Raw genomic sequence first — 13,018 nt, forward strand, 5'->3', positions numbered from 1 at the left:
AAAAAAAAAAAAAAAAAGAATAGTTTCATGTTGGAAGATAAGTTACATGGAGTAAGTCTTAAAAGTTAAAAAGATTTAATACTCACTTGTAAATTCACTGGTAATGAATTAATATTGTTGCAGTGAAGGCGACCAGATTCTAATAAAAATGTATTGTATTAGCTCTTACTTTACTTGTATACTTTCTTTTGCTTTTACGGATTCTTCACCCAAAGTTACACCTATACATTACAGTGTAATCATTTTATATAGAAAAAAAATTGGGCGGGGGGGAAGTGGTTTGAGACGAGACCTTACTTAAGTAGTTAAGACTGACCTGGAACTCATTATATATCCCAGGCTGGTCTTGAACCCATAGTGATCCTCCTGACTCAGCCTCCTGAGTGCTGGAATTACAGGCGTGCACCACCATGCCCGGCATACAGAAAAATTTTTTTGAGGATTTGGGATGTAGCTCAGTGATAGAATTGCATGGAAAACATATTTTGAGGTCCTACATTCAATCCTTAACACTACAGAAATAAAATTTAAAGATTTTTCTTATTAATAAATTATTCTGTTCTTTAGAACACCTTTTCTTATTTAATTCTAGTCTGATAGGTGACTGACTTTTTTGCTGCTTCAGTAATTTCTGAGTGTGCTATTTGATAATATGAAACTCTTAAGGGAAAAAGCTAAGTAGATAAGCAAATTCCTGAGTTTTAAAAAACTATTACAGTCTATACTAATTGTTAAATATATCCTAATATTTCATATTCAGAAAATTTGGTAGTTTATTTTCCTTTTAAAGTTGTTATTTCTAATTATGGCTTTATTTGTTTTTGTTTTGTTATAGGAAAGGGGATTACCACAGGTATCTGGCTGAATTTGCCACAGGAAATGACAGGAAGGAGGCTGCAGAGAATAGCCTAGTGGCTTATAAAGCTGCTAGTGATATTGCAATGACAGAACTTCCACCAACGCATCCCATCCGTTTAGGTCTTGCTCTCAACTTTTCCGTATTCTACTATGAAATTCTTAATTCCCCTGACCGTGCCTGCAGGTAAGTCATAGAGAACAACAAAAGCTCTCAGTGAGAAGTGAAAGGGTTCCAGAGGAATAGATGGTCATTTATTTTTCTGCTTTGTCCATTGGGATTACCCTTGTAGGCTTGGTAACATAAGAATTGTTTTGCTCTTACTGAGGCTGCTTTGGATAATTTAAAGGCAGACCTGTTACTGCAACCTACTAGTGTAGAAGTTAAGATAATCACGTTGATAGACTCTAACATATTGTAATGTTAGGGGAGAGGAAGAATTAAAACAGATCATTTCAATTTTTGTGTATTAGCTTTTAGTTTTTATGGGCGGCATGCTTTTTTTTTTTTTTTTTTTTTTTTTTTTTTTTTTTTTTTTTTTTTGTACGTTTTGTTTTGTTTGTAGTACTGGGCATCGAACTTGGGACCTTGCACTTGTGAGGCAGGAGGCAGGTGAGCTAAATCCCTAGCATGCTTTGTTGGGAGGTGGGAGGTGGTCTTCTCTTGCTACTGGGGATTGGATTAATACATCCTCAACCCTGTTTCTATCGAGACAGGATTTTGCTAAGTTGTCAAGTCTGGGCATCTTCTTGCCTCAGCCTCCTGAGAATCTGTAATTACAGAAATGTATAACCATGCCCTGTATAGGCATATTTTTAATAAGCTATTCTCCCAGTGAGTGTCATTTTGTATTTTCTATTTTTTGTGGTTTTGATTTTTTTTGTTGTTGTTACGGTGTGCTAGGGACTGAACCAGCGGCCTTGTCTACTAGCCAAGTGCTCTGCCATTGATTGAGCTGCACTACAGCCCTGTTTTTTTTTTTACGTTCTCTTCTCCCTCCCTTCCCTCTCCCTTCTTACTCTCTTACTAGGGATTGTAGACAAGCGTTTTTCAACTGAGCTACATCCCCAGCTCTTTAGCCCTTTTAGTTTTACTATAATTTTAATCTCAGGCCAGGGATTTAGCTCAGTGGTTCTGCAACCTGCCTCACAAGCATAAGGTCCCAAGTTTGATCCCTGGCCAAAAAAAAAAAAATGAGTAAGATCATGTCTCAGAATAATTTTATATATATATATTTTGGTACTGGGGATCGAACTTGTGTCCTTGCCACCCAAGTTGGATCCCTGGTAGCAAAAAATATAACCCCAGCACTTCTTGAGGCAGGCAGAGGCAGGAGGATCGCTGTTGAGTTTAAGACCAGCTTGAACTATATATAGCGAGACCCTGTCTCAAAAAACCAAAGCTGGGCCAGAGATGTAGCTCAGTGGTTCCGCCGCCTGCCTTGCAAGCACAAGGTCCCGAGTTCAATCCCTAGTACCCAAAAAACAAAACCAAAATAAAAAAACCAAAGCAATTTAGCTCAGCGATTCAGTGGCCTGCCTTGCAAGCGCAAGGACCCAAGTTCAATCCCCGGTACCAAAAAAAACAAAACAAAAAAACCCCAAAGCATAACAAAAAAACCTGAATGAATGTATTTGTATACAACGGAGTACTACTCTACCACAAAGAACAATAAGCTTGAGCTGTTTCTAGCTAAATAGATGCACCTTGAGACCATACTCGTAAGCTAAATAAATCAGACATGTGTTTAAATACTGCATTGTTTCTTAGGGAGGGGTGTGTGTGCCAGGGATCAAACTCTGGCCCTTGTACTCGTGAGGCAGGTGGTGTCATCACTGAGCTAAATCCCCAGCCTTGCATTGTGAGAAATCAAAGATGGAAATAAGGTCCAAAATACATAATAGATATTGGGAAATGGGAAGAAAATGTTCAAATGAGAAGAATGGGTTTGGAAGAAAGAAGGGATAAGAAAAAGGAGGAAAAATGGAAAAAAGGCTTTGGTAAATAAGGAGAAGATACAGGAATGGGAAAAAGAAAGCAAGATATATCATGTACAGGTTCAAATTTCCTGTGGTGAATGTTATTATGTACCAATAAATGTTTTGTGAAAAGTAAACAGCATATAAATTTTACCATAATCTTTTTTTTTTTTTTAATGGAATCTATTCTCCCCTAGTACTGGGGATTGATCTCAGGACCTTGTACTTGCAAAGCAGGCGTGCCGTAATGGACCCTTTTCATTGAGCTTTATCCCCATCTCTGTTTTCATTTTTTGAGACAGGGTCTTACTAAATTGCTCAGGCAGGACTTGAACTGTCTCCATGCCCTAGTCTTCTGAGTATGGAATTACAAGCATGTACTACAAGCACCTGCCTTTATTGTAACCATTTTTTAGAATATAATATTGCTGGGTGTGTTGGTACATTCCTGTAATTCTAGCATTTGGTAGGCTGAGGCAGGAAGATCACTGCAAGGCCAGCCTGGGCTCCATAGTGAGTTCAAGGACAGCCTCTACATAGTGAACCCCTCTCTCTAAAAACAAACAAACAAAAAACAGTACTCTTCAGTTACATTAAGTACTGTATATTCACAATTTTGTATAATCATTACCACTGTTTCAGAACTGTTTCATCACCCCATAAAAAAAACAAACAACTTTTAACTATTCAGCAGTAAACTCACCACTCCTCCCACCCCAATCCCTAGTAAACTTCATTTTACATTCTCTCTGAATTTGCCTATTCTAGGTATCTAAGTAGGCTTATACAAAATAGCTTATTTCTTTTAGCACCTTCCTGATTTCATCCATACATCAGAACTCCGTCTTGTTTTCATTTGCTCATTGGTCATTCCCATATATTTTTTGAAAAAAGTCTGTTTAAGCGTTCCCTCTCCCCCGCTTTTTTTTTTGGTACTGGGGATCGAACTTGGGTTCTTGAGCTTACTAGACAGGCAGTGGAACCACTGAGCCAAATCCCTGGTCCATTTTTTGTTATTTTATGTTGAGATTTTAAAGTTCTTTATATATGCTCTGGATATTAATCTTTTTATTGGCAAATGGTTTGCAAATATTTTCTTCCATCACATAGGTTGTCATTTTGCTTTCTTGATACTGTTTTAATACTATAAACTCAAGTGTTTTTTTTTTTGTTTTTTTGTTTTTTTGTTTTTTTGTTTTTTTTTTTTTTTTTGTTTTCGGGAGGTACCAGGGATTGAACTCGGGACCTTGAGCTTAGTTTGTCTTCTTTTTTTGTTGTTGTTTTTGGAAACAGATTTTGCTATGGCATTCAGGCTGGCCTCAAACTCTTGGAGTTGGAGATCCTCTTACCTCACCCTCCCCAGTGCTGGGGTTACAGGAGTGCATCATTGCACTCATTTATCTAATTTTTTTTCTTTTTATTTCTTGTGCTTTGAGTGTCATGTAAGAAGTCATTGTCAAATGCAGTGGATATTTTTCCCTTATCCTTTTTTTCTCATCATTTCATAGTTCTTTTTTAGGTCTCTTTTTGGTACCGAGGATTGAACTTGGGCCCTTGTGCTTCTGAGGCAGGCAGCAGAGCCACTGAGTCAGATCCCTGGCCCTTTAGCTCTTTGATCATGTTTTGTTTTGTTCTTTTCGGGGACACTACTAAGGATGGCCTTTAGGGCTTTGTGCATGCTAGGCAAACACTTTACCACTCTGCCTCATCTCTGCCTCCTTTTGTTTCTGACCCCAAATTTGGAATCTTATTTCAACCTCCCCAGTAACTGAGGTTATAGGTAAATATCACCACATGATCTTTTATGAATGTATGCATGGGTGTGAGTGCACATGGGCAGGACTGCTCTCCACTTGGAATTTTTTTTCTTATGTAAAGTAAGGCTCTGCCTTCTTTCATGTAATGGGCGTGGATATCATTTCTCTAATATTTGTTAAAGATTACCTTTTGTCATTGGGTGGTTTTGGCACCTTTTTAGAAAACCAGCTGACTATATCTGCATGAGGGTTTTTTTCTGACCTATTGTGTTTATAGCTTATTTTGTTGAGCAGTGTTCTTTAGGTACATTTCAGGAATAGCTTGGTTACACCCTCAGTTGTAAAGTATGTTTGATTATGGATTGTTGGATTGATTGATTGATTGATTGATTGATTTTGTACCGGAGATCAAACCCAGGACCTTGCACCAGCGAGGCAGGTGGCATAACCACTGAGCTAAATCCCCAGCCCTGGATTGTTGGATATTTTGTGTTATTTATTTATTAGGCAGTGCTAGTGATGGAATCAATGACCTTAAACACACTAGACAAAGCCTTCTACCACTGAGTCCACTCCTTAACATCTCTGATCTTTCCATATTCTTGATTATGTAGGAATTAGATATTCCATGCAGAGAGAGTTCCTTTATATAAGGTGGATTCACTTGAGTGCAAAACAGTGTTGGTTCATCCAAATGGCAAATTTGAGTTTGTCTAAACAGATTGTAACTGAAGATTTTTGTAGCTGTTTAGCAAATAGTATAGATTTGATATTTCACTGTTATTCTCTAGTCTAGTCTTCTGTAGCTCTAGTTTAAGTCACTTCCATTCCCTTGGCTGAAGTGTAGCGAAGTGTGGTGGTGCATGCCTACAATCCTAACACTTGAGAGCCTGAGGCAGAAGGATTGCTGAATTTGAGGCCACCTGGACTATACAGTTGAGTTCAAGACCAACCTGAACTACATAGCAATCCTACCTCAAAAAAACTGAAGGAAAATGTGGTAATTTTGATACAAGGTCTCACATAGCCCATGCTGGCCTCAAACTTAGAGTGATCTTCCTGCCTCAGCTTCCCAAGTGCTGGGATCACAGTCGTTGCTTTCATACCTGGTTTCAGTGTTTTTATTCCAAGTTATTTTTCATTGTCAGTTACATGTTTTTCCATTAGATCATTATACACTGACAAAGATTGATTGCTAGTCTTAGACTGGTTCAGTTCATTTTTGTAAAATGTTTCTTTTAGGTTGGCAAAAGCAGCTTTTGATGATGCAATTGCAGAACTGGATACACTGAGTGAAGAAAGCTATAAGGACTCTACGCTTATCATGCAATTGTTACGTGATAATCTGACACTATGGACTTCAGACATGCAGGGTGATGGTAAGCAAACTTTAAAGTGAAATGAATATCTTTTTGTTACTGAATAATTTTATCTTTAGTGATTTCTTAGTATTTTGTATTAAACTATAATTTAGACCAACGGCTTGTCTACTGTAAGCTATAAGATTTTAATTACTGCTTTTATAGGAGCTGGTACCAAAGTACAGTCTTCTATTTTGGGTTTTGAAATGACAAAAGACTTGTTTAGAAAAGTGTAATCTTCTGTGAATCATATGTAAAGATTTAAAACTTTGGTCTTTCATGTTGTTAAACTTTATTTTTTTCACACTGTATTTTGAAGATTGAGGACAAGGGAGAGCAAGGAATTTATTTTATCTTCAACTTAAGTTTGTAGTTGTGTTGGGGCTAATTTTACTTAGAATTAGGTGGTATTGGTAAATATTTATAAAGTATCTTCCCTGTGCGGAAATCTTCTGTATAAAAAGAAATTCATTTCCCTGTTGGGTTCTGTTGATCCTGTCCCTAGGTCCTTATTTAGGAGGTCTAATGTAGCCTGCTTTTACTTCTAGTAGATTTTCAGTTGTAAGCAGTTGCTAGATTATTTTATAGAATCTGATTTGGTAAAGAGGTGTACTCAAATCTGTCACTTTTTAATCCTATTTCAAAGAATCCCTCCCCTCTCCCTTTTGGAGCTAAGGTTTGAACTCAGGCCTTGTGCTTGCTTAGCAGATGCTCTACTCCTGAGCTACACCCATGGCTCCCCAAAAATCACTTTTACCTGGGGTAGGTCATTGAAGGATGCAGAGAACAGGACAAATTAGTGGGCTGTAATCATTGTGAGACAGTCTTTAGTTGGTATGGTGTAGTGGTTTTAATTGCAGTTCCCTGCAGAGCATTACCCAAAGTGCAACATGTCTGACATTGTTTGAGACTGGCCACATTCTCTATTGGTCAAACCACCATACTGTACTGTCTTTGGAAATGTTACATACTTGTTGAAAGGTGACTGAAAGTGTGTTGTCACATTCTTTCCTCAGGAGGGCCAGGGAATTTAGCTCAGTGGTCGGGGTGGCCTGCCTTGCAAGTGCAAGGACCTGAGCTCAATCCCCGGTACCAAAAAAACAAAAAACATTCTTTCCTCAGGAAAGACTGAGTTAGAATTCTGACTCAGTTCATGGTGCTATCATGAAAATTAGGTGGCTCAACTTGTAAATCTTTATGAAGTGTTTATGTATTTGACAGGATCAAGATTGGTGCGAGAAGTGTGTCCTGCTCACACTTTTCCAACAAAGTCAGGTGGAGCCACAGTACTTTTTCATGCAGCACTTTAGACAACTATTAACAGTTCTTGGTGCCTAAAATCAGTTTACAATCTCTGAACCAATGTCTTAGGTTCCTTCTAGTTTAAAATCCATTGTATTTTAACAGTAATTATCAAGGATGGCCATACAGGGCTGGGGACTTAGCTCGGTGGTGTTGCCACCTACCTTGAAAGCACAAGGGTCCTGAGTTTGATTTGTGGTACCACAAAGAGAAATCTGGTGTAATTCTAATAGGTTTACTTTTGGGCCAGGGATTTAGCTTAGTGTTGCTGCTACCTATCTCACAAGCTCGAGGTCCTGAGTTCGATCCCCGGTATCAAAAAAAAAAAAAAAAAAAAAAAAATTGGCCAGACATTGCTGTGGACTGTATATAGTCACCCCAAAGCTCAGAGACCAGTACTGCATTCCTCTGCTTTTGAGGAGATAAAAAGAAGGCATGTTGAGAGACTTGTTAAGTAATACTGCTCTGTCCTAAGTGAACTTATACCCCCTTCCACCTTTAGAGACATACACACCGTATTTAAGGGTGCAGGTAACAAAGGTGACCTGGGTTGTATAATGCCTGTGTGTATATGTGTGTTAGTGTGTGTTAGTGGGGATCAAAGTCGGGACCTTGCACTTGCGAGGCAGACAGCAGAACCACTGAGCTAAATCCCTAGCCCCAAGAATGTTTCATTTTTAAACAGAATTAAAATAGTCTTGGGTTGGGGATTATTTACCTTAGTGATTCTGCCACCTGCCTTGTAAGCCCAAGGACCCAACTTTGATCCCTGGTAACAAAAAAAAAAGTCTTTTTTTCCTTTTAAGATATGGATCATTAAAAAATGATACAATAGGGCAGGGGATTTAGCTCAGTGGTTCCGCTGCCTGCCTCCCAAACACAGAGATCCAAGTTCTATCCCTGGTACCATTAAATAAATAATGAGTGAATGATTTATCTTTAAACTACTTATATTTTCATACTTGGGGTGATTCTTCGTACAAAAGTGTTACATTTTAGCATAGGTTTATCTTTTAATCCTGGAATAGTTTGGTTTTTTTTTTTTTTTTTTTTGGTACCGGGGATTGACCTCAGGTCCTTGTGCTTGCAAGGCAGGCCACCGAACCGCTGAGCTAAATCCCTGGCCCTGGAATAGTTTTTTTAATCTAGAGAACTCAAATTGCTTTAATTCATTCAGTCTATAAAATTAAATTTGGTTAAGGGCCAGAGATTTAGCTCATAGGTTCTGTCACCTGCCTCACAAGTGCAAGGACCCGCATTCAATCCCCAGTACCAAAAAAAGAAAAAAGGAAATGAAATTTGGTTAAAACAGTAATTCCATTGAAATTTATTAAATTAGTTTTATGTATATATGTACCAGGGGTCACACTCAGGACCTTGAAGTTTTAGTTTTAAAGTACTTGCAATGAAGAAGCATGGTGGTGGTTTTGGTTTTTTTGTTTTTTGAAAAAGAGTCTCATTATTTATGTAGTCCAGGCTGGCTTTAAACTCATTGTGTAACCCAGGCTGGCCTTGAATTTGTGATCCTCCTGCCTCAGCCTCCTGAGTGCTGGGTCAATAGGTGTGCGCCACCATGCCCAACAACATGATAGTTTTAACAGTGACAAAAAAATTTGTTTACTGTTAAAATGAGAACTAAGAAATTACTAGTTTTGCTATAAATGTTTAGTACTACTTGTTCACAGATTCAATGCTAAATAATGAAATAATTGTTACTGAATTTTAGTTTTCTGGGATATTTCTTAGATTTAGTTCAAGGATCACTTAGATGGTTTTCTCCTTTTTTATTGGGTATGAAAAAGTGTCATGAAATATTTTGAATTGAGGCTTGTTTTTTGGATTTTTTTGAATTGAGGATTTCTAAAGAAAGAACTATATTTTTAGACACATATGTCTTAGTACTACAGAACATAGTAATGTCTGTCAAAGTGCATTGAAACATTTGAAGGGAACACGGCTTTTCCCTTTCTGTCCTATTCTCTAACCATAGAGGACTGTTTCATAGACAAATGTCCAGAGAAAGGAAATAATGTGTTTTCTCTGTCAGTCCCTCTCCCCTCAGGAGGGAAAAAAAACTAGAAACAATGGGCAAAGAAATGCCTATTAGGGAAATCCTTTTTCTTCTTTCTCTATAACCTTGAAGAGGATATTATCACATTTTAAATAATGTAATAAAAGGAAGGATTGGGCAGAGTGAAGTCTGTACAAAGTATGAAGTAAGGTCTAATGACTCTGTATCATTGATGTTTTCCTTTGTCCTGCTCTCTTGGTTTACTTTTCTTGTAATGTTGCTTTCATATGATTATTCTCCCTCCCTTTCTCCTTGCAATATAGATTCCTAAAGGAAAATACAACTCTTCCTTTCCTAAAAATTCTACTTTGTAAGTCATTGTCATGGCACAGTGAATTTTGCTTTCAGTTTTGGTTCTTCACTAATCATGCCTGCATTGTTATCATCTTGTTGCTTATGAAACTGCCTGTTCTACATTCAAAGGTGCTAAACCTTCTAAGATATTTTTATGGACTGCTACCCCTGCTTATGTCTGGTTGGACATGACTTACATGATGAAGTGACTTACATGATTTTATGCCAAAGTTACTTGGAACTTGTGGCCATTAATGGTTGCTTATGGATGAGTTAGACTGAGTTCTAGTGTTGTATGTTAACTGTATTTTGGCAGTGTATTCCTGTTAAAAATGAGAATGAATGTGACTATCTTGTTTCCTAAGTTTAAATACATTGTTGTTCTCTGGGGAACAATTGGCTCTCAGTTCTTTCCTTGATGAATGATTATTTTTGTCTTTGCATGTTCTTTTGTATATTACAGGTCAAAAGTCTATGTGCTTGAAGTAACTTTTCATAGTTACATGTCAATGCTAAACATTTTTTATCACAGATTTTAAAACTATATTTAATTTTAACATTTTCATATCAAAAGTTGTTTAAAAGCTACTCTAAGTGAAAATGCTTCATGTTTGTAGGCAGCCAGTCTTAGTGTTTTTTGTCCATCCTTGTTAAATAATCTATCATGTTTTATTAGTGGGTAGGTGTCATTTCAACTGTTTAATGATTGGGTTGATTTTAAAAACTTTTTAATGGTTTTGATAATACCTAATATTTTTATGTGATACTGGGGATTGAAACCAGGACCTTGTGAATGCACATACTCTACTACTGAGCTGTATACCCTCCTCCTGGTTAATTGGTTCTTGATTTCTTTTTTCAGACTAGTAACTATGTAGTAATTATGCACGCCTGTAATCTCAGCACTTGGGAGGCTGAGACAGGAGGATCATAAATAATAGTTCAAGCCAGCCTAAAACTACATAGTGAGTTCAAGGCCAGCCTGAACTACATAGGGAAGGCCTGTGTCAAAAAGCGAAACAGAAAACCACCAGTAAAAGCAAACACAATGGAATTATGTGATTTGTTTAAAGTACAAAATAATATAATTTTTTTACCTGTTTATTTTATCAGAAGCCTCTGCATGCTTTATTATGGCTGATTTCTTTAATGCGTAGGTAGATGACCTTCCAGTGAACAGACTGGCTTTCTTTTGCATGTCATAGTGCAGTTTTTCTCCCTGGGCTTACTGTTATGTTCAGCGAGAACAGAGAAATAGCATGAGAGAAGTGGTCCAAATGCCCTTCTTTAATAACCTCAGTGGCCTGGTTTACTTCGAGTATGAAGTTTCACTGTGAAGTGAGGAATTTGGTTGTAGTTTGATGTATCTGACCAAAGTACAAAATATTGAATGTTCATTTACAACAAATCACCCCATGCCAAAGCATGATAGATAGAATGCTTTTTGCACATTTTACTGCTCAATTCACTTCAGTGAAGCATTTCTGATACTGAGCAAAAATACTGATTCTTGAGGTGAGGTTATTGAGAAAAGAGTATTTTGACCCAAAATATATATGAAAGCTTGAAAGTCATTTTAAGAGCACAATTACCTTGGCTGTGTACTTTAAGAACTTTTAAAAAGCATTATGACGTCAACTTTGTGCATCAGAGTCCTCCCACCCCCCTTTCATTTTGACTATTGATAGTTTCCGGATCACGATCAGCAGCCCTTCTTGGCTTAGGCATCTCAAGTGTGAAGGACAATAAAATCCATTGCCTGTCTGTGTGTTATAACAATTGTAGCAAGTAAAAGGAGTCTTTATGCTTGGAATGACACCTTTATCACTGCTATAGCCTAAGTTAGTCAATACAAAATAATTTTGTCTTCCAGGTGAAGAGCAGAATAAAGAAGCGCTGCAGGATGTGGAAGATGAAAATCAGTGAGACATAAAAGCCAACAAGAGAAACCATCTCTGACCACCCTACTCCTCCCCATCCCACCCCTTGGAGATTCCCCATTATCACTGAGAACCACCAAATCTGACTTTTACATTTGGTCTCAGAATTTAGGTTCCTGCCCTGTTGGTTTTTTGTTTTTTTTTTAAACAGTTTTCAAAAGTTCTTAAAGGCAAGAGTGAATTTCTGTGGATTTTACTGGTCCCAGCTTTTAGGTTCTTTAAGACACTAACAGGACTGCATAGAAGCTTTTTCCAGCATTACTGTATTGTCTGCGTGCCAGATGTGGCAAGATCACCATTAGAAATGGAAATTACATTTGAAAGCCATTAGACTTCTAGGTGATACATCTAAGAGAGAGAGTGATCACACTGTAGAAACATATGTGGTATCATTTTTCCCTTTTCTAATTGTTTAAATTACATTTTGTACCAATGTTTAAACTTAATTGGGTGTTAGCTTGAGGTGGTTAAAGGTTATTTTGGGGGGAGTTTGTTCCAATGGTTTTGCTGTAGAAAGTGTTTCAAACTCTGCTGAAATGTTGCTGAAAAGCATGGTGCTGGTAACAGTTCAACAATCCGTGGCTGCTCATTCTTGCCTACTTTACTCTCCCTCTGAAGCAGGTTAGCATTGAAGGTGGTATGGAAAAGCCTGCATGCGTGTTCAGTTCTTTGTTTCTTCTTCCCCTCCCTTTGCCCCCCCTTTCGCTCGCTCACCCTCTTTTGTTCAGTATGTGTAACTTGAAGCTAATTTGTACTACTGGATATCTGACTGGAGCCACAGATACAGAATCTGTATTGTTCTTACTGAAACACAGCATGGAATTAACATTAAACTTAAATAAAACAAACCTAAATTAAAAATGCCAAATATACTGCGCCTTCATCCTTTACACTTCTAAAATAAAATCTCTAGTCCAAACACTTTGACAGTATTATGTTTGCCTGAATGTGAACAGACCCTCCCCCTTTCTTCCATAAATCATGTGTCTGTCTCCCAAAGATGTATATTTTGGAAAAAAATAACTGCCTGTAATCTGGATGTGAAGAACACTAAGTCAATTGATTACATGTCCTGTTTCCAAACCAGTTAGTGACACAGTATTTATGTTAATCATTAAAGTACAACGTGTGTATTTAACACAAGGTGTAATTATGGATCATTTTCTACCATGGTATTTTGGGGTGTACAGCCACTTAAGGCTGATCTGTCAGCATAATCCACCTTGGGTTGTGTTGTGGTAAAATGGTATAGCCCTTTCCTGAAAATATCAGTGGCAAGACCAGTGAATAATTAGATCCATTCTCAGTATATTATCTTCCCAGAAAAACTCTTAAGTAATTTCTTCCAGAGATTAGAGTTTATGCATCAACGTGTATAGATCTTTACTTTATTCGTTTTGGGGGTGCGGAGAGGATAAGTGGGGATTGAGCCCTTCTTATGTTTTGAGGCTGGGTCTT

General features: G+C 37.6%; 1 protein-coding gene across 1 annotated transcript in view; it reads left to right on the forward strand.

The window, feature by feature from the left end:
• Positions 1-12,427, forward strand: part of Ywhae (tyrosine 3-monooxygenase/tryptophan 5-monooxygenase activation protein epsilon) — a 51,342-nt gene extending 38,915 nt beyond the window's left edge. Inside the window, exons 4-6 of the mRNA XM_010642168.3 lie at positions 836-1,042; positions 5,835-5,971; positions 11,494-12,427. Coding sequence (XP_010640470.1) covers positions 836-1,042; positions 5,835-5,971; positions 11,494-11,546 — 397 coding nt within the window. The 3' untranslated portion in view covers positions 11,547-12,427. The remainder of the gene's footprint in view (positions 1-835; positions 1,043-5,834; positions 5,972-11,493) is intronic.
• The last annotated feature ends 591 nt before the right edge of the window (positions 12,428-13,018 follow it).

This window comes from Fukomys damarensis, unplaced genomic scaffold, assembly GCF_012274545.1.
Source record: "Fukomys damarensis isolate Sample0158 unplaced genomic scaffold, DMR_v1.0_HiC HiC_scaffold_13, whole genome shotgun sequence".
Classification (NCBI taxonomy): domain Eukaryota; kingdom Metazoa; phylum Chordata; class Mammalia; order Rodentia; family Bathyergidae; genus Fukomys; species Fukomys damarensis.